This window comes from Cotesia glomerata, linkage group LG2 (assembly GCF_020080835.1).
Source record: "Cotesia glomerata isolate CgM1 linkage group LG2, MPM_Cglom_v2.3, whole genome shotgun sequence".
NCBI classification, from domain to species: domain Eukaryota; kingdom Metazoa; phylum Arthropoda; class Insecta; order Hymenoptera; family Braconidae; genus Cotesia; species Cotesia glomerata.
The window spans coordinates 4,311,800-4,332,968 of NC_058159.1; the positions used below are offsets into that span (position 1 = coordinate 4,311,800).

The 21,169-nt window shown below is 28.7% G+C and overlaps 5 protein-coding genes across 5 annotated transcripts; 3 read left to right on the top strand and 2 right to left on the bottom strand.

Moving 5' to 3' along the window:
- Nucleotides 1-60: 60 nt before the first annotated feature.
- Nucleotides 61-4,633, bottom strand: LOC123259422 (conserved oligomeric Golgi complex subunit 8). Its single transcript, XM_044719935.1, has 5 exons — nucleotides 4,507-4,633; nucleotides 4,370-4,441; nucleotides 1,557-2,608; nucleotides 465-809; nucleotides 61-378 (listed from the first exon to the last, which is right to left on the bottom strand). The coding sequence occupies exons 1-5, from the start codon at nucleotides 4,559-4,561 to the stop codon at nucleotides 88-90; spliced, it is 1,815 nt and encodes a 604-aa protein (XP_044575870.1). The 5' UTR covers nucleotides 4,562-4,633; the 3' UTR covers nucleotides 61-87.
- A 212-nt stretch (nucleotides 4,634-4,845) lies between these two features.
- On the top strand, nucleotides 4,846-7,173 carry LOC123259428 (KIF-binding protein-like). Its single transcript, XM_044719956.1, has 4 exons — nucleotides 4,846-5,562; nucleotides 5,623-5,718; nucleotides 6,229-6,687; nucleotides 6,774-7,173. The coding sequence occupies exons 1-4, from the start codon at nucleotides 4,847-4,849 to the stop codon at nucleotides 7,054-7,056; spliced, it is 1,554 nt and encodes a 517-aa protein (XP_044575891.1). The 5' UTR covers nucleotide 4,846; the 3' UTR covers nucleotides 7,057-7,173.
- Nucleotides 7,174-8,067: 894 nt separating this feature from the next.
- On the top strand, nucleotides 8,068-10,681 carry LOC123259444. Its single transcript, XM_044719985.1, has 4 exons — nucleotides 8,068-8,291; nucleotides 8,358-8,756; nucleotides 8,814-8,998; nucleotides 10,354-10,681. Exons 1-4 carry the CDS (start codon nucleotides 8,157-8,159, stop codon nucleotides 10,676-10,678), a joined length of 1,044 nt encoding a protein of 347 aa, XP_044575920.1. The 5' UTR covers nucleotides 8,068-8,156; the 3' UTR covers nucleotides 10,679-10,681.
- A 31-nt stretch (nucleotides 10,682-10,712) lies between these two features.
- Nucleotides 10,713-13,080, top strand: LOC123259449 (protein C1orf43 homolog). The gene is made up of 4 exons (XM_044719990.1): nucleotides 10,713-10,990; nucleotides 11,070-11,226; nucleotides 11,706-11,925; nucleotides 12,752-13,080. Exons 1-4 carry the CDS (start codon nucleotides 10,832-10,834, stop codon nucleotides 12,942-12,944), a joined length of 729 nt encoding a protein of 242 aa, XP_044575925.1. The 5' UTR covers nucleotides 10,713-10,831; the 3' UTR covers nucleotides 12,945-13,080.
- An 18-nt stretch (nucleotides 13,081-13,098) lies between these two features.
- Nucleotides 13,099-17,768, bottom strand: LOC123259411 (focadhesin). The gene is made up of 5 exons (XM_044719913.1): nucleotides 17,660-17,768; nucleotides 17,541-17,603; nucleotides 14,118-17,137; nucleotides 13,702-14,020; nucleotides 13,099-13,265 (listed from the first exon to the last, which is right to left on the bottom strand). The coding sequence occupies exons 1-5, from the start codon at nucleotides 17,711-17,713 to the stop codon at nucleotides 13,113-13,115; spliced, it is 3,609 nt and encodes a 1,202-aa protein (XP_044575848.1). The 5' UTR covers nucleotides 17,714-17,768; the 3' UTR covers nucleotides 13,099-13,112.
- Nucleotides 17,769-21,169: the final 3,401 nt, after the last annotated feature.

Sequence of the window (21,169 nt, forward strand, 5' to 3'; positions counted from 1 at the left end):
AAAAATTTTAATTAAAATTCAAATATAAATATAAATATAATACAATCTTTTTTTAATTGCTATAGATAAATTATATACAGTTAAAATTTATTTAATAATTTGTTCCTCATTATCATTAGTTTCAATTTGTTTATCGTCTAGCTTTTCATTTGATTCAACTTCAACTTTAGATTCTTCAGGCTGAGGTTCAGCGATATTTATTACTGGTTCTAATTCTGGAGTTTTTTCTACCTTCGAAGCTACTCTTCTCTGAGTACTGGGCTGGCTCAGAGACTCTGGTAAAGTTATCGGGATCAACGGATCCTGAACAATACTCTTTATAGGTAAAAAAGAAATCAAAGGTTCTACGATTTTTTTTCGATTTAAATACGTAATTCCCTGCAATTAAATAAATAAATTAAATATTTAAAATTTTATTAAAAAAAAAATTTTTTTTTTTATTAATTTTAATAAATATATTTCACCTCTTTTTGGAGTTGATTGACCGTAATTCCAAGATGAGCAGCAACTTGAACTTGAGGAAAAATAGCGTGTATACAAAATTGAACATAAGGAATCAGCTGATCGCTGAAACATTCCACAAATTTAACCATATTATCTCTTTCAGTAGCGGTAAAAGCTTGCTGCTCTTGTTTGTAGAACACTAGAATCCCCTTGGCGACACTCATTAGCGATTCTTCGAGTGTAGACGTGCAAAATTCGGACAAAGCTACTGGTGAACATAATCTTAGTTCATTGAAAGTCGAGATTAAACCATTGCAGTACTCCGCTAGTGGATAAAAATTAACCAGTTGGTCTGGTGGATTTTCCTGCAATTAAAAATTTAAATTAATAAAAATCACAATTGATTAAGTTTTCATGCTGATTTTTTATTAATTTTTTTAAGGTATGAAAATTAATGTTATTTATTGAAACTATCAGATTATTTTATACATATATTTATATTTTTCCATATTTTACGACAATATAACTTAAAAAGTAGCTGAGATATCACATCGTAGGTTGTCTTCCGACTTAGCAGTTGGTGTGCACTATGGAAGCCACAATTTTTATCTAAAATTAATGGCACAGAAAAATTACTTTTCTTTATACAATTACGCTGAATATGAACCTCCATCATAAGCGATATTTTTATTTAAACTATTTTTTTTTTAATAAAGAATGTATGAAAAAATGGTAAAAAATCACGATTTAATTTCAAAGCCCTCTAAAAAATGAAAATTTTTACTTTTTTTTTTTAAATTGAGGTTTCTATAGGAGATACACATATAAAAATTAATTTTTCTGTGCCATTGATTTTAGATAAAAATTGTGGCTTCCATACTGCACACCAACTGCTAAGCTAGATGACAACCTACGATGTGTATCAGCTTATATCTCCGCTATTTGTTAAGTTATATTGTTGTTTAATACCAAAAAATACTCATCAATATATGTATAAAATGATCTGATAGTTTCAATAAATAATATTAATTTTTTACACCTTAAAAAAATTAATAAAAACGCCTTCTACACGTATTTCCCCCCTTAATAACTTTAACAAAAAAACATCTTACAGATTTAATTTCCGTATCAAGTTTAACATCAGCACGATGTAATTTATTAATTAGGGTAAAAGTCTCCATATCTTTGTCAAATTTCTTTATAGCGGTGTGAATATTCTTCAAGAATTTATTACTAATGACCTGGATGAATATTGTAGACATCCTAGTGGTGAAATCAGCGCCAACTCTTCCAAATGACAATCCAAAGTACGTACATTGTCCCAAGATTGAATCAATAGAAGTAACATTGGGCAGATCATGCTCCAATGTTGCCAAAAATTGTGACAATTTTTCTTCCAACCAGTGACAAAATATAGCGGATTCATTGATAACATTATCGCGACCCACAATTGAATGGTCGTCATCATTAAACATCGCTCTGTACTGAGTAATTATATTAAACAAATGAATTCGTGACAGCTCGATAGTTTTCGTTAGATGAAAATTGGGGTCTTCTTTGGGAATCGCGTTGAGTAATCCTTGAAACCAGCTATCACGAGCCTGAAGAAACTTTATCCTCAGCTCGGCTTCCGTGAAAGCGTCCATCGACCTCAGTAAGCCGACTAACTGCAGACATTTCGCCAGAGGTAAGTCTCCGCGAAGAGACCCCACAACCTGGCCAACCATCCCCGACCAGCTGTTTTCGATGTCTTTTACCACTGAGGCCACAATTGGGATTTCGCTGTGCTTGGACCCTAACTGCCGAGCATACTGCGACAACTCCAGAGCTTCGTTGTACTGACTGCTCCGCAAACACGTCTCCATCAGCTGAGGCATCTCCAAGATCTCCAGTATTACAGAACTTTTCTTTAGAGTCAAGTCATTTAAGCGCCTATGACTGTTTATTTCCTTAGACTTGTCGCAAAACGATTGACATTTATCGACGAACATGGGAATTTTTTCTAATAAATTCTCCAAGTGGTTTTCGCTGGAATTAAATTCACGGAATATTTCGTGACAATTTTCAGCTGTTTGGATAAATGTTTTGTAGTTTGAATACGCAAGCTCTTGGGTGTTCTGCAGTGCTAAATTTTTTTCATCTGTCAGGTGGTCTGGTTCCTTCACTGGAATTAATTAATAAAAATTAAGGTAAAGTACTCGGTACTTGAATACTTATAAAAATAGGACCAGTACTTGAACAGACTTTTCGAATTGTTGTAATACAAAGTCCGCATATTTATTATGAGTAATATGTGCATTTTATAATTATTCAATGATACAGTAATTGATTTCTGTAAGTTTCTTCAATTATAAATCAAAACAATTATATTTTTGTTAACTTAAAAGTTGACATGTCGAGAATAGCCGATAGATACTATTTATTTCATGAAAAAGGTACTAAACCGTAAACCGAACAATCGGTAAAAAAAACGGTATATCATTTCAAGTAAAAAAAATTGTACCATCCAATGAAATAGTCTTTTCTAAATAATACATATTTTTTGCAAAGACATAAACTATAATTTTTATATTAAATTTTAGCGTCTAATTATACCTCCAAATTTTCAAAGCAGTACCCAGAACTTGAACAAGCTGGGGCCGTATAATTTTAACAGCACTCTGACCTCTAATAAGTTTATAGACTAGTGATCAGCATTGTGATTTCTATTAATTACTGCAAATCAAATAAGTTTTGTGGCTAAAAATTAGTGTAGTTAAAAATTATTGAACATTTTGAATTGAGTTTTTTTTATTTATAATTTGCTTTGTCATTCATAAAAAATGTAATTAAAACATTAAATACATATAATAATATGTTATAAATCTTTGGATAATTCAATAAAACGTTGAAAATTTTTGGTGTGCCTATTACCATATATTAATTGTAAATTCTCAGAGTCTAGAAATCTTTTAAAACAAAATGTTTGATTATTTGCTAGAACTTGAAATAAAAAATCATTAATTCTCATTATCTTACAATAATTTCTCTCAAACTGTGCTGGTTATGACAAATCTAATTTCAAACATATCAAACTGTTATGTATTATTTAAAATATCCCAGTTGTTAAATTGTTATATTGCTTAATTAATAAAATTACTGTGTCTCTAATTATATATAAAATTTTATTGCTCACTAAAAAATTTTAATATTTCTTACGTGATACTACGTTACTGTTATATGTTATAAAAAACATTTTTTGTATACGTCTTGCCATTCGGCATTTGCCTTGGAATATTTTTTCAAATAAATAAAATAAAATAAAATATATTTTATTAGTTCAACTACTGCTTCCGGAGTGTTAAACTACTGCAGCTTATCAGAATTTATTGTTCAACTACTATTCCTTTCATAGTCTATCTTAAAAACGTTGTCAAAATATAAATATTAAATTATCTTTGTTATTTTGCGCTTCAATCAATTCAACATTGTTTACATTTTCATTAAAATCACTAATTTATACTAATGATTACATCTTTATGCATTAAAAGTAGGGTAAAATACATTTTACTTTGAAATCTGTTCAACTACGGGGTACTTTACCTTATTAAAAAAAAAAAAAATGATTTACAACAAATATTTTTTTTTATTAGTGTTTAATCTTATTTCTATCAAGAAAAAATATATAACTAATAAATTAATGACTGGTATTTCTAGTGCATGACGTATGAAGTTTTTATTTCAAAATAGATAAGTTGTAAGTGAGTAAAAGATTAAAAAAATTTTGATTAAATTTTTTCAAAATATTTATCAGCAAATTCTTAGTAATTTTTTTCTTACTGTAATTTTTTTGAAAGAAAAAAAGACCCAAACAATTGTGAGCTATCTGCGATTTTTAGTCGTTTAAAATCTTCATATGTTATCATTGTTATTGTCAATTACTTACTCAATTGGTCGACATCAAGGCCACCGAGTTTCGTTAGATATTGATAGAAATCCGGATTATCTTTCCAAGAATCTGAAAAATTATATTTATGTATAAGCAAACAATTGTCAGTTGCAAATAGTTGTAAATAGTCTTACCGGGTATTCCATCAGGAAAAACTAGTTCTATTACTTTTTCCGTTTCAATATCCATTGTATATTTTTATAAATATAAATATCACTTATTATTAATAATAAATAAATAAATAAATTTTTTTGTTTGTTGATACTAATTTAAAAATAATAAAACTTGTGATGCTGGGATTTTATCGGGAACTTTGAGGTTAAGATAATCACACTGACAGCTGGTGACATCTAAATTAGTCGTACGCGCATTTATTTTGAATAAAATAATCATCTGATGTCATAAAACAAATATTTACAAAAACTGATTATTATTTTGAGTGAAATTAGTAAATAAATTATTAAAAAAAAAATTATGGACACTCTTAAATATGAAGAAGACTTTAAATTACTGAATCAGAACTTTCATTTAATAAAAAAATTAGAAAAATCACAGCAAAATAGCGAAAATGAATCAGATGACAGTAAATCTGATCAGATAAACAAATTGATTGAAGAATCAATTTATAAAATTGAAGAGATAAAAGTTTCAGAAGATCAGAATCTCCAGTTGCTAGGAATGAAGATGACACTATTGTACGAACGCTCGAAATTGCTGACAAACCTGAACCAGCATCAAGATGCAGAAGAACTTTTGGCGCAGTGTTTGAAAGATATAAATGACTTTATAACCTCAAAAGAATTAATTTACTTGTCACTGAGAATCATAAATCATTACGCTTGCCTTCTTTCCAAGCGAGAAGACTATACTGAGGCGAGAAAAATTCTCGAGTTTGGTGAAAAAGTTTACGAAACAGCTGACATAAAAAATGGATTCTGGAGCAGCGATGATTTGTTTGCCGGTACTCTTCTCGCGACGACCAATGCGACCAGCAGGCTGGAGCATCTGGTGACCAACAATCTGCAAATGCTGGCATTTGTTTACAGTAAGATGGAACTGCATGATAAGTTCGCGGAATATCATCATCGAATGTTGAATCGTCAGCTGGTGCTGGATGACAAAGAGCCGCTGGTTTGGTCTTTCCAGTCGACCACTTTGGCTGCCTACCTGTCGGCAAATAATCGGTTTGAGTATGTATTTTTTTTTATCTTTATTTTATTGTAAAGAAATTAATTATTATTTTATTTTAGAGAAGCAAAGAATCATTTAGAAGCTGCTGAATTTGTTCTGAAGAAATATGAGGACGAATTAAAAGCATTGGAGCTGTCAAAAGAAGTTTCAGACAAGTAATAAAAATTTTATTTTTGTACTTATTAGATGATATTAAATTTAGCTGTCACTTGACAATTTTTTAATTTTTTTAACAAAAAAACATGTTATAAAAAACTATTTTAAAAAATTGCATTTTTAATTTATTAAAATTTCTACGTCCATTTTTTTAATAATTTTTTTTGCTATAATTTATTTATTAAAGAAAATTTAAAAAATTGTGAAGTGACAGCTAATTTTAATGTCGTACTTATTAGATGTTTCATTAATGACATTCAAATTAGCTGTCACTTGACAATTTTTTAATTTTATTTAATAAAAAGATTTGCTACAAAAAATTATTTTTAAAAAATTGCATTTTTTATTTTTTTAAATTTTTAGATGTCATTTTTTTTTTCTTATTTTTTTTTGCCATAATTTATATGTTAATAAATTTTTTCAATTATTAAATATGTGCTACATTAATTTTCATATTTTATTAATGTTTGATAAAAAAAATGAGATAAATAATTTGTATGCTCAATTAGATTGAAAAGCATCCAGGAAAAATTGATGATTGTTGCCAAAGGTTGGGTCAAATACAGCCTGAGTTTATTCAATGCATCAATTTCGAAAATGGTTGAGCATTTATCTCAAGATTTGTCACCCACAGGAGCAATGGAACAAATCACTGTTTTGTCCCCGCCATGTGAAGATATAATCAACGAGATACATGAAGAAGAAAATACTGATGAAGATGATAGCAAACTTAGTAGTGAAACTAAGCTATTATTTAAACTTAATAATGTTGATAGCTGTCCAGTCTCAACGACTTTGGTTGAGAATACATGTGAAGCCAGAATATTGTTTAATTATTCACATAATTATCTCACGAAAATACGCATGTTTTATACACTTGAATCCAACCCTATGGAGTACGTCAACGCAATCCTTGATTTGAGTGAACTGTATCGGTGTTTGGCTTTCTATGAAGAAGAAATCGAGAGGTATTTATATGAATTTTATATGAAATTTATATGAATTTTTATAAAGAAATTACTTATAGATGTTTTAATTTTGTATTTTTTTATAGTCAGTATTCAGTCCAAAAACTGAGAGCAGACGCCATAGAAATGCTGAGTACTATTCTTCGCCAGGTGAGACCAGAGTGTTACATCGCGGTATCGATAGAACTTCTTCAGGAATTAGCGGAGATCCAGCTGGATTTACTGGGATTAAATTTGAGAAGAATTTATGCTGCGAGGGATAATATTGAAGATAGTCAGCGTCGTAAAGTTGAATCGTTGAAACATTTACATTCTAAAATTCAGAAATTTAAAAATGATTCCAACGATTCTTCTTCCTCTGTTCTGTGATTTTTCATACACAATTAAATAATATTTATAAAATTTACAGGAATATTTAAAAGAGTAATGAATTATTGTTTATAGTTATTTTCTTACTGAATAAAATTTTTCGATAAATTTTCATGTTGTTAAATTTTAATATACATTATTCATTAATTAAAGTAACAACGTGCAAAATTTGAGACTGAATTTTTTTATTTTTCAGGAAAAATAAACTAGATTTAGAAAATTTTTTTTTAAAAAATGCGTTTATAATTTTCGAGATCTAAAGAATAATACTAAAGTTAGCCGACGTATTTGATTCTTTAATTTTTTAAATTAGACCTAAAATTGTTTTTAAAAAATTGCATTTGTAGTTTTTCAAGTTTTTAACAAATTAATTTTTTTTTTTTATTTTTTCAATAAAAAAAATTCTAAAAATTTTTAGATATCGGCTAACTTAATTTTTATTTCTAAAGAAGAAATTTTTTAAACATATTTTTCTTGCTGTAACTTATTTATTAAAAAAATTCTAAAGATCATCAGATGTCTCTAAACTTCCATATCATGATTTTTTTATTTCTTTTAATTGTCATATTTATGAAAATTAGTTTACCAGATATTTTATAATTTAAAGAATTTTTTCTACAAATAGATTATGTCAAAGAAAATGAGAAGAAAAAATTGATATTTAGAAAATTAAAAAAATTAAAAATGCATGACACTGAAGTTAGGAGACGTGTAAAAATTTTTGATTTTTTTTATTAATTAAATTACAACTAAAAAAATATTTCTAAAAAATTGCACTTATAGTTTTTAAAGTTTTTTACATGTGACAATTTTGTTTTTAAATTGTTTAATTGAAATTTTTTCAATAAAAAATTTCTAAAAATTTTTAAATGTCGGTTAACTTCATTTTCATTAAAAATTCGATTTTTTAGAAATAATTTTTCGGAGCAAATTTATTTATTAAAAAAAAATTAAAAAATGGTCAAACGACTGCTAACTTTAATGCCATGTTATATTTTCACTGACATTCAAATTCACCGCCATCTGTCAAAATATGAGCACGTGAAAAATACAACAATTTTTGTCTCTATAAATTTTATATTTAAAAAAAAAAGTTAAAAATGAATAATTCAAGTTATTTTGGTAAATATTCCCTTTCTGAAGCGACTATAAATAAATTGACAAACTATGAAGACTTATTAAAGCCAACTTATCAATCTAGTGACTCTGCTTGGCATAGGTTATTTAATTCAGAGGTTAGTTCATGATAAACATCTGTCAAATATTATTTATTTACCAATAAAAATATATTTTTCCTCTAGGAAACCGAAGAAGAAATAGAAAAAAAAGATGAATCTATGGAAATTGATGAAGTCGACGAAGACGAGTCAGCTGATGAGTCCATGCTTCCGTCATCGCAATTTTTCTTTACACAAGTCCAGCGAAAGAAACCCGCGACACCTGTTGCTCTTGAGATCAAGGGAGCTGATCTGTATAATCTCGTGGAAATTTTATTTGAGGCCCTAGAGCAAAGCAAGAAATTAAATATCGAGTTCTTGAAAGATTTGACGGACTCAGAAGTTTTGACAGTGATTGAAAAATTGGCTGAAAGGTTGAACTTGAATAATACTCATGATCTGTGTAATTCTTTGTGTGACATGAAAGGAGATTGTGCTGTGCAATATATTAAACCTATTTGTTCTAAATTATTACTCCAAAAGGTAATTATTAAAAGCTTATTATTTTTTCCAGGTTGTATTGAAATAATTTTTTTACAGATTATTGATTTAGAAGAACCTGCGAGAATTATCACCCTTGCAGTGAATAAATTGATGAATAAGTTCCCTCAGGATGTTCAGAAGTTGATATTCATTCCTTTGGTAAATGCTGATTTGAAAGACACTTCAGTAGTATGTGATATTATAAAAAATTACCCACGACAGCAGAAAGCTGAACTTATCTCGTAAGTAATTTTATATAAAATTTATCTCTAATGTCATGAAATTAAAGTTAGCAGTCACTTGACTATTTTTTAATTTTTTTTTAATGATAATTAAGTTAGACGACATCTGAAAATTTTAAGAATTTTTTTTCATTGAAAAAATTAATACAAAAAAATTTGTTTTAAATTTCATTTGTAAAAAACTTGAAAAACTGTAAGTGCAATTTTTAAAAAATATTTTTTTGTTCTAATTTAATTATTGAAAAAAAATCAAAAAATTAAAAATGTCGGCTAACTTTCGTATTATTTTTTTTTAACAAACAAATTTTTATGATACAGAAATCAGCAGACAATTAAAAATTTTTTGATTTTTTTCTTTAATTAAATTAAAATTAAGAAAATATTTTTCAAAAAATGACACTAAGTTTTTTAAATCTTCCATAAGTGAAATTTTTTTAAGGACTTTTTAAAAATAATTTTTTCATTAAGAAAAATCATAAAAATTGTCAGATATCTGCTAAATTAATTTTAATAATTTGTTCGAAAAACTTATTTAAAAAAAATTGCATTTTTTATTTGGCTTTTTTTACTAGTGATCCGACAATTCGGATGAATAAAAAATAATTAGTCCGATAATTTAAATAACGCTAATTTATAATAAGAAAATTATTATATATTGTTGAAATTATCAGACCAATAATTATTTTTTTTTTATCTGATAATTAAAAAAAATATCAGTTTCAATTATCGGAAAAATATCAAATAATTATTTTTCCAACAATTTCAGAAATATAAAATTATTTCCCCACAATCAATAGTCATTGTCTAAACTATCGGATGAATATATATATTTATTATTTGTCCAATAGTTGGAACATTTAATTTTCGTTATAATTGTCGGACGAATAAATATATTTTATTCGTCCGACAGTTGAAAAATTATTTTAAATTTTTGGACGAATAAATTATATTTTATTCGTCCGATAGTTAAAAAAAGTTATCTTAGATATCGGATGAATAATTATGTTTTATTCGTCCAATAATTGAGATAAATTTTTTTTTTAATTATCGGACAATTAAAAAATATTTATAAGTTCAACAATTAAAAAAATATGAATTAATAAATTAGAAAAATGTAAATAAAATATAGATTTTTCTCGTGTTATTATCCATTAAAATTTTTTTGAAAATACATTTCAAAAATAGAAAACAATTAGCGAAACTAAACTTATACTTACAGCAACTTGAAATGTCAATTTTTTTTCCTAATTTTTTTTGCAATAATTTGTCACCAAAATTATTAAATATCTGGTAAATGTATTTTCATTCCAGTTTCGGATAATTATTATAAATTAATATATTAAATTACTATTTAGGGATTTTCTAACAAGCATTCAAGAGATAAAAGTCTGGCACATGTCAATGATTCCCGCGCTGATAAACATTAAAATAGACAATAATTTAAAAGACCGATTGATTCAGCTGCTACTAGACAAGTCGACGACTTTCTCTAAGGACAAAAATTACAGTAAATTTATTTTGTCGTTCATAAAATTAAACCCACCGTTTAGCGGAGAACAAAAGAGTTCCCTGGACGAGATAGTGGCTATCAACGAAACTATATTTAAAAAAGCGATGGAGAGTATTTTGAATAAAATGTACTTCCACCGTGATTTCTGGCATATCAATGCAGCTAATTGACAAAATTAATAATCATAAAAATATCAATCAATTAATTGTAATTGCAAAGTTCTGTGACGAGTGTGTAAATTAAATTTTCTACTATATCGACGCTGTGGATAAACGAGATAAACGAGCCAAGGATCAGCTGATAGTTGTAGTCACGTTTTAAACATGACAGAAGAACTGTCAGGAGTAACAATTGTTGTGTTTATAGCTGCTGGTGTTTTAACTTTTTTACTCCTATTTATATTTGCTAAACGTCAAATTATGAGATTCGCGCTGAGATCTCGTCGAGGTCCCCACATTTCTATAGGACAGGATGCTAAAAAAGTTTGTATACACTGTTAAGGTTAAAGTTGTAAAGTAATTATAAAAATTAAAGATATTTTTATGATATTATTACTTTTAGTCTTTGAAGAGGGAATTAGAGAGGAGAATCCAAGTAATTCCTAGGATACAACACGAACCACAGTTAATTAGTGATCCTAGATATATTATGGAGCCAGGAAGCCAAGTACCACCTCATTATTATCGTTTAAAAGCTGTAGATGATGTTAAGACTCTTGGTAAGGATTTTACAAGCCTTTTTTTTATCTTGGTTTATTATTTTTCACGATTTATTAACGACATTCAAGTTAGCAGCCATTTGACAATTTTTTAATTTTATTTAACAAAAAGATTTGTTCCAAAAAATTATTTTTGAAAAATTGCATTTTTTACTTTTTTAAATTTCTCGATGTCAATTTTTTTTCTTATTTTTCTTTGCTATAATTTATTTGTTATAAAATTTTTAAAATTATTAAATATGTGCTACATTAATTTTCATGATTTAGTGACATTCAAGTTAGCAGCCATTTGACAATTTTTTAATTTTATTTAACAAAAAGATTTGTTCCAAAAAATTATTTTTGAAAAATTACATTTTTTATTTGTTTAAATTTCTAGATGTCAATTTTTTTAAAAATTTTTTTTGCCATAATTTATTTGTTAAAAAATTTTTAAATATGTGCTACATTAATTTTCATGATTTATTGATTAATTATAGAAGCAGAAATAACAAAATATGACAACTGTTTAAAACGTCACCCGTCTGAAAATTTGCGAGCTTATTTACTAACAACACTCGCAGCGGCTTTAAATGGCAGCGGACAGCGTATGATCCATCAGTTTTGTGATTTATATGAACATGCTAGACATGATCCGACTGAGTTTACTGATGAGGAGTACCAAGTTTACTCTAGATTACACCTAAAACTTATTGATGCGTAAGTTATTTGTGTCAATTTTTTAACTTCCTGCTAAGAAAATTGAAAATTTTCCACCAAAAAGAAGTTATTGATTTCGGTCCGATTTTCGAAAGTCGAGTTTTCATTGGATCTCCACGTTTTGAGGTCCCAGGAAGCCATTCTAACCATTCCCGCCAAGGTGTCCGGCCGTGTATGTGTAAATAAATTTTTGTCGAACGGTTTCTCAAAAACGAATCAACCGATGGAATTCTACGACACGTCATTCGAAAGGGTTTATCAAAACTTAGTTCTGATTAGATTTGAGTGTTAATCCATCGAGTCATTTTAAAGAAATTTAAAGAAAAAACCAAAAAAAAAATTTGAATTTTTGTTTTTTTATAATAACTTTAAAGCATGCGGAAAAATCATAATAAAACCATTTATACATTTTTTGAGCTTAAAAAACTGTTCCGAATGCATTTTTGAAAATGAAAATCGAACGTCGCATTCAAAACTTATAGTTGTTTAAAAATTTGCAAAATTTTGTTTTTTGGTATTTTTTTCAAGATATCTTCGAGAATTCTTAACCAATTAATATATACCTATACGTTTTTTTTTGTGCTTTAAAAACTGCGTCGAATATTTTTTTAAAAACCAAAATCGAACGACGCATTCAAAAGTTATAGTTGTTTAATAAATATATTTTGAGCTCGAAGAGCTCAAAATGTGAAAAACTTTGATTTGAGCTTTTGAAAAGCTCAAATATTAAAAGAAAACTTCAAACTTAGCAGGAAGTTCTAGGATTGGCCTGATGAGCGGTCAACTGATTTCCCGATTTTATTTTTTATAATTTAATTATTTACAGAGCTCGTCTGTTAAAATCATATCCAAGCAGTAGAAAATCAAGCCCAAGTCGTACGCCGATAAAGAAAAACGTTGAGACGAAAAGAAACATCCTGGAACCACGAATGAGGCCTCCAGAGGAACAAGTACTCAGCGGGTCGCGGCCAAATACCTTGACGGTGATGGCGTTAGACAATACCGAGACGTCTGTCTAGCATTATGAATATCGTCACATCCAGCACATGTGACGAGACTATATAAATAATTATTTTATTACTTAATTTAACTGAATTAATTTTAAGATTAACTTAACTTATTTATAAGTCTAATAGGTAAGCGCACACAATATTTATGAAAAGCGATATTTTAATTAACAAAGTTTATTATAACTGGATCGGACTTTTAACAGACAAATATTTTGGCCACAAGTCATTGAGGTGTCGTTGTTCTTTTAGAGACACAAGTGTATTGTGAAAAACAATTTTGTACGACGTAGCTAGTGTACTATTTCTCATAAAGTTTAGCCACTCCATAATCTGAAACAATAGATTTTAAAGTAAAGTAAAAAAAAAATGGTCACCATTTTTTTTTGGCTCCGTGTCTTTATTAATCCGTAATAATTTTTAATGACAAAAATTTTCAGCAATAATTTCTTGTACAATATTTTCTTAAAAGCTTTATTTCTCATTGTCAAAATTTATTCGGTATTATTTTTTTAAACCTACACAAAAATCATAATAAAAGGGCACAATACGGGAAAGAACTTTTTGAGTGATAATTTTTTGCATGAGAAATTTTTTTCATTAGAAATTATTACGGATTAATAAAGACACGGAGCCAAAGAAAATAACCGTGAATTAGATTTAAACGGACTAGATTGTAGTTGTAGTTATAGTTTATAATTATAAATAACATAAGATTGTTAGGAAGTATTTAGTTTTGTTTAAAATTCGTGTTGTAAATATTGTGTACCTGTTGGGTAATATCCTTCCAAAATGGCATCAAGATAATAGTAGCCATAGCATGTGGAAATAATTGAATTCTTATATCGTGCGATGTAATTAGCGACTCGTAATTTTCTATAAAACAATCGTCACACGCAAGTACTATTATTGTTACAAATAAAATATCACAGAGCGAGGTTGTCGTTTCAAGGGAGTAATTGTCGTGGGAATTAACAATCGTCGCTTGTATGCGACACATCAAGTCCCAAGACCACGTAGCATTTGATTTTTCAGTCAGTAATTTACTCTGAATTTTTTTCATATTACTCAGTAAGCATTTTTGAACTCTGAAATAAATAAATTATTTTTTAATGTATATAAATTATAATTAGATAGTAAAAGTATTGTCTTATAACGTCTTAAAAATAATATAAAAATAAATACCCAGGTTCTGAAGAAGACACACGTATTATTTCATTCATCCAACTCAATGGAATTTCATTATCGCGCTTTAAAACTAATCCTGCGCGAATAATAATAGCTTTTCTCAATTTATCATTAGTAATTTCCTCCCATACATTAGGAAGAGTAATTCTTTCTATTTTTTCAGCCGTCATTTCCAACAAAGCTTTGGTATAAGCTTCAAAAATTTTGCTATCAACGTCAATTTTATCAAACAATTTTTCCAAAATTCCAAAAATCAATGTTTTGTTATCAAAATGAACAAGATCGTCTTTTAAAGTCTTAGAATAAAATCCCATAAGCTGATCAAACATATCAACAGCAGTCTCATCATCGACCATCGCTTTTTCAATAATACAGTTTAAAGTAACGTCCAAAAATGGAGCGAGAACTCCAGAAGTAACTCCGCGGCATATGTCATCTAAGTGAGTACACAAATGCCAACATTCTTTGAATTCTTTGGACGTTATTGTAACATCTGAATTATCACATTTCTTCGTCATTTTGGTCAGATACTTGCTGAGAAATTCTTTAGTCGAAGGAGAGACCGCCGCTTGGTGACAAGCAAGCGTAATACCTGCCGTCCAGCTTTCGGGAGAGACATTTATCGCTTTGGTAAACAGCTCCCACTTAATTGGCGGCAAGGGTTTCGGATATTTGTAAGAAAATATCCTCAAGCATTCCATCATTATTTTTTTCTTTTCCGTGTTTAAATTCTCGATGCTGAACCGTCTCAAGTACTCGCCTACCGCCCTTACGGGGCTTTTTTCCGGCAGATACTTAAAATTAATCGGCTCTCCCATCGCCCACATATAAATTCCCGTTTTAAAGCCGTACAATTCATCAGTTATGAATTTAATAATCAAATTCCCAGCTAGAGACAAAGCAGGCTCATGAATAGTTTCTAGCATCGTAATCCAGCAAGTGCTAGGTACGTAAGTAAACGCCATTTCTGTTTTTACTTCCTCTGAATTAACTTTACTCGCCGGCAAGTCTTTCAAAAATACTTCCGGAAGTACGGAAATTTTTATCTGGCTGATCGTGTAAGCCGACAGAGCTTTAAAAGCCGCTTCAATGATTTCTAAGTTTCGGGTGGTCTCAAAAGACGTTAGTTCCCAAAGTTTAGTTAAAGATTCATCTACCAGCTCTTCAAACTGGTCCTCAGGATGCGCAGAATTGGTCGGTACAGTTGCGAAAAAATCACACAAGCTTTTTATAACAATCGATCGGTCTTCTTTATTCATTTTAGGTGCTAAAACCCGCCAAGTTGAGCAAATGTCCGCGATACCAGCATCACAAAGCGCTGAAATTCCTCTCAAAGCTAACGCGCTAGCAGCACTACCGTCTATATCTCCGCACCTATTTAATATTTGTGACAACAATGGCACAAGTTCGGCTCCATGCTCGGGTCTGTTCTCGCAAATAAATACCATAGCTTTCGCGCAAGTGATGTTAGCTTCCATACTCTTGTCGTTAGAGCTCATATCAATTAATCCCATCATTAAATATCTATGACAGCGCGGCTCAACCATCCAGGCCTTGAGAAATAAATTCACTCCTACATATTTCAATGGTTTATCAGCAGCTAAGAACGTTTGTAAAGTTTGAATAATTATCGGTACATTTTCTTTACTCACCGCCAATTCAGGCAAAATATACAATAATTTTTTAGTCACTTCTATTTCTTTAGACTTTGATAATTTGTACAGAAGCATTGACAATACATGACCTGCATAAGAATTATTTTCTTTAGCAACTCTCACAAGTAAGCTAATCGCTTTTAAAATTGTCTCTGTAGATTTACTGCTGAGAAAAATTCCTCCAATAATTAATTTATAATTGTACAGAAATTCTTTGGGAATATTTGATAATTTATCCAGACAAGTGTTTAAATTAACGCATGACTCGATATGTACACACAGGTTTGTGTAAAATTGAACATACCGACTCGAGTGGCTCAAGTAATTGTACAAATCATCGTTGTAAATATTTTCAGGGTATTTATTGCGGGTAAATGTTTTAGTGGTGATTGTAATTATTAAATTATCGGCAATTTCAAGGGCTTCTGAAGATAAAGGCGTCGCGTAGGCCATCCACGGCAAAATCGAGCCTAATAATGAATAAGCCACAATCTCATTACACCCTAATTTATTTACAATTAAAGCGGCTATTTTAATTAAATCGTGGAGATAAATAACCGGTGTTATGACCAGCATTTCAGATAATATTGAAAGTATGACACTGGAAATTAAGCTCTCGTGCATGAAATTAAGGTGATTAATGTCCTCGGTTCCAGTAGACTCAAGAATAGACTCGATCATAACTATGTTCGACCTCGGGTCGCAATTGTGCTTCAGTAGATCAAAAGCCAGCGCCATGATCAACGGTGTTAAAGCTGAAAATAATTTAAAATTTTTTTTTGTCACTGCTAATTCCGTAAACTCGAGAATTAAATTGTTGGTGGTTATGCAGGAGCTCAAGTTGATGGTGCGTAACCATTGGATGATTTCTAATTGCAGCTCCAGAGCGCCTGGTGTTCTTATGAGGAGACTCCAGGCCTGCTGGCGGCAGTTTTCTAGGGATGAATTGGTCGGGTTGGCGATTATATATATAAATACAGGCCTCAGGAGTTCCACGTGGTTTCGAACGGCTTTTGGCTTGCAGTCGTGAAGCATTGACTTTATGTCTCCTAGAACACTGCGCCAGGAGTCGGCTTTCTCGTTCAGAACTGTTATCAGCGGGTGCTGAGGAGCCTGAATTGAAAACGGACATTCGTAGCTCCCCGAGTGAAATTTTAAGATCAAAGTTAACAAGCTGCAAATTGCTGAAGTCACTGCGGAGTAGTTCTTCGTTTCTCCTAACATTGCTGACAGCTTTGAGAGAGTTTCTGAGACTTCTATTAGTCCGGACTCTGCGAGAGCAACCACTGCGTGGCAGGATACTAGGCTTACTATTGCGTTCTCGCTTTTGCATTTTGTGAAGAGTGATTTTAGTTCTGGAATCTATTTTTTATAATGATTAAATTATAATAAAAAATATTTAGCAAATAAATTCCCCGTGTAAATTTTTAAAAATGTTTCTTTTGCAATATTCGATTGGTTATAAACATTCTAAAAATTGTCAGAGATTTTTAGAAATTTTCTTTCTAAAAAAATTCAATAATAAAAAAGTTAGCCGACGTTTTTAATTTTTTATCTCTTATTAAATTAGAACTAAAAAGTATTTTTTTAAAAATTGCACTTATAGTTTTTCAAGTTTTTTACAAATAAAATTTTTTTTTTTATTTTTTTGTAATCATTTTTTCAATAAAAAAAATTCTAAAAATTTTTAGATGTCGGCTAACTTAATTTTCATAAAAATTCATTGAAATTGTTAATAATAACTTGAATAAATTTATTAAATTACCTTTAAAGGATCTTCGTTGTTACTTAATTTATTCTTGATTATCTCAAGTATTTTTGAAATCCCCTGAAATTATTATTTTATTATTACTTTATTTTTTATTTTTAATAATAAATACTTACATGTGTAATAAGAATTGAATTATTTGATGATAATTTGTACTGTATTTCATCCATTATTTATAAATTTTTCTTAGTAATTATAATTACTAATTTAATTTAGTAGTATAAAAATATGTTTTTATTTTGTCATATTATTAAGAAATTCTAACCTATACTCTGTGTAAGTTTAAATTTGTTCTTTCTGACACTACCTATTTCTTTTTAACCAGGTGGCGCTGCTAGTCTATTCCTGGATATAAAAAAACGGGTAGGTGTCGTTTACGCATATCCCGATGATACATAAGTCTCGATCATCTAGGTACTAAATACTTTAACGAAGAATGAAACACTATACTTATTTATTGAAATAAAATTTTTATTCACACTTATATGTTATAATTTAAAATTATTCGAAGAATTTGTGTTATGTTTAAATGTCATAAATTAAAATAGATATTAAATTTTTATCATCTAAAATTTTTATTTGTAAAAAACTATATATTAAATTACAATACTTAATTTAAATAAAGCTTATTAAATTTAACGTCAACTTTAGAATAATCTTAAGATTACTAGAAATGAGTTATTTTTTAAAATTATCGATTAAATAAAATTAAATACTGTACCAAAATTTAAGTATTGGCATGCTTGATAATATTTCAAATATATTTGTTAGATAAAATTCTCATTTCAGGTTTAATATTTCTTCTTCTCTCTACTATCGTGGCTGCGGCCGACACATATTGTACTTTAACTGCCATCATATAAAGAAAAAAAACTGCAGAAAATCTCGTCTAAATACAAATATTCTATCTACCAAAGATAAAAACAATTATTCTCATGGACATGGATTTAAAAAGTATTCCTTAATTGTATGCTTTTTATAAGTAAGCTAGTATGGATTATAAAAAGCACTAATAAATATGTCCAATTCTTCGTTATTTAGATACTCAACAATATCTAATATTAATAATTCATACGGTAATGAAATAGCTTCTCTGAGTGACGAAATTCTTTTCAATTTTTCAAGTAGATTTAGCCTTACGCTAAATCTATTAATTCTTATTTTACTTGGCACATGAAGGAGATCAAAATCGAAATGGTAGATCAATAATTTAGTTTCGGATCAAACTTTTTGTAGACTCTTGTCTCGCGCCAATATCATTAATTTTTTACTATCATAAATTTGCATTAAAAGATCATGAATTGTCATTTCATTACCGCTGAATTTAATATATACATTTTTCAATTGTTTCTCGATGAAATTTATTTTGTAGTCATTTACAATCCTTCTGATATTTTCGTCAGTAGTAATTAATTTATCCATCAATTTTATTTCTTCCTTGGGAACGAATAATCTGAGTGAACGCCTAAGGACCAGATCTTCTATAGCAACCTGTATAGACTCTTGGCGCCTTATTCTGATTTTTTCCAGATAACGACTTCGCTTAACATAGTCGGTTGGATGGGGACGGAATAAGTCATCAGAACTTTCATCGATGGGAAGCGTGACGTAGTATAAAACCCTGGATAAGGACATATCAGTGTAATAAGGCAAAATCGCCTTTAGTAGACCTGGGCAATTTCTGTAAGCTACAGTAAAAAAATTTTCGTAAAATTTAACATAAAATTTTGTGTAGATGATTTTTTTACACAAAATTTATGTTAATTCTACACATACTGTTTGTATTGATGAAATCAACATAATTCTGTGTTAAAAGTAACACAAAAATATGTTAAAACTTTCATTGGCTGATTCTCGGATTTCTACACACTTAAATGTTATCCATAACACAAATAAAGTGTTGATTGTAACTTTTTCTTTGTGTTACTCAGATCAGCTGTCAAATATGTGAGTTTTACTAATAATTTAAATATATATATATATATATATATATATATATATATATATATATATATATATATATATATATATATATATATTTTGTGATTAAAAAAATACATGAGCAATTGAAAATAATAAATTAAAGGAAAAATGCACATGTAGGAAATTAAAAAACTGTAAGTTTATTTTCTAATAATTTATTAATTTCAATTATTTATTTTTGTCTAATTCAAAAAAAAATAAATGAAAATTAAGTTAGCCGACATCTGAAAATTTTACAATTTTTTTAATGAAAAATTATTACAAAAATTAAAAAAAAAAAATTTCACTTGTAGAAAATTTGAAGAATTATTCGTGTAATTTTTTTTAAGTATTTTTTAACTTGTAAATAATTTGTCAAAAAAAATCAACATGTCTGCTAGATTCATAATCATAAAATTTATAATTTTTCTTATTTTATTTATTTCCTCATAATTTAAAATTTATTCTGTCTTCTAGATTCACACTAGAAAGGACATTAACCTTGTAATGAATTTTAAGGTTACAATTCTGTTATCGGATGTTTTAATATAAATTACCCTTTATTTACTTAGTTTTTAATTGCTATACACTACAATTGTATATTTATTAGCTGCATTTAAGTATTTTACGTAATGACACAAATCAAAATCCACCAAATTAAAATGACGTTGAGGCTATCACATTTACATGTCTATCTTGTGTGGCATACGTGACTAAATATGAAGAATTCTTTAACATAAATTTTGTGTTGGTTGGCCAGTAACATTAAAAAAGTGTAGTTTTACTTTGAATTAACACTTGAGTGTGTTAAAAAATGGATGGATTGATCAATACAAACCGTTTGTGTAGAATTAACATAAATTTTATGTAAAAAAAACATCTACACAAAATTTTATGTTAAATTTTACGAAAATTTTTTTACTGTGTACTAGATTGGGTAAAAATGTTGCTGGATCGTTGTTTATAAGTCCATAAATGTCAGCCCCATAATGAATTAAATTATAAATAAATTTCGATGATCGAAGGTGGATTTTATGGAACATCTCAGGTCCAAAATATCGACAATTTCCATATTGTTTGGGATGGAATAGATAATGAGTTGCTGGTACACCATCATTATCGCAATGATTTATTAACTTAGTAGGATCTGCGGCTGGATTTGAATCTAATGTCAATAGTCAATCCACGTGGTTAAAATCACTCTGCTACGTAAACACGTCTATAGATTTGACTACCTCAACGTTTCATGAAGAAATGGCCGATTCTAGTCAAGAACTTATTGGTCAAACTTATGGGTTGCAGTCAACTAGTCAGACTAACAACATTCCGAATTAATAAATTACTAGAACTTAGAAAGTAAATATTAAATGTAATTTAAAATAATTAATTTTACAAATTTTAAAATTCCGAAAAATATAATCTTAAATAAAGAAAAATCTAAAGCTATATTAATAGAATCTTTCAAAGTTACAAAGTCTCAATAAATTAAAAAACATAACAACGAAAATTTATACGCCAAAATGAATGAACAGACGAACACTCATTTAGCCGAAAAATGTAAATAATTTTATAATTAGATTAGAAATTTTTTTTAATTAATTTTAAATTAATTAATTTTTGAAAATTAATTTTATTTTAATTTACAAGCATGTATGGAAAACACT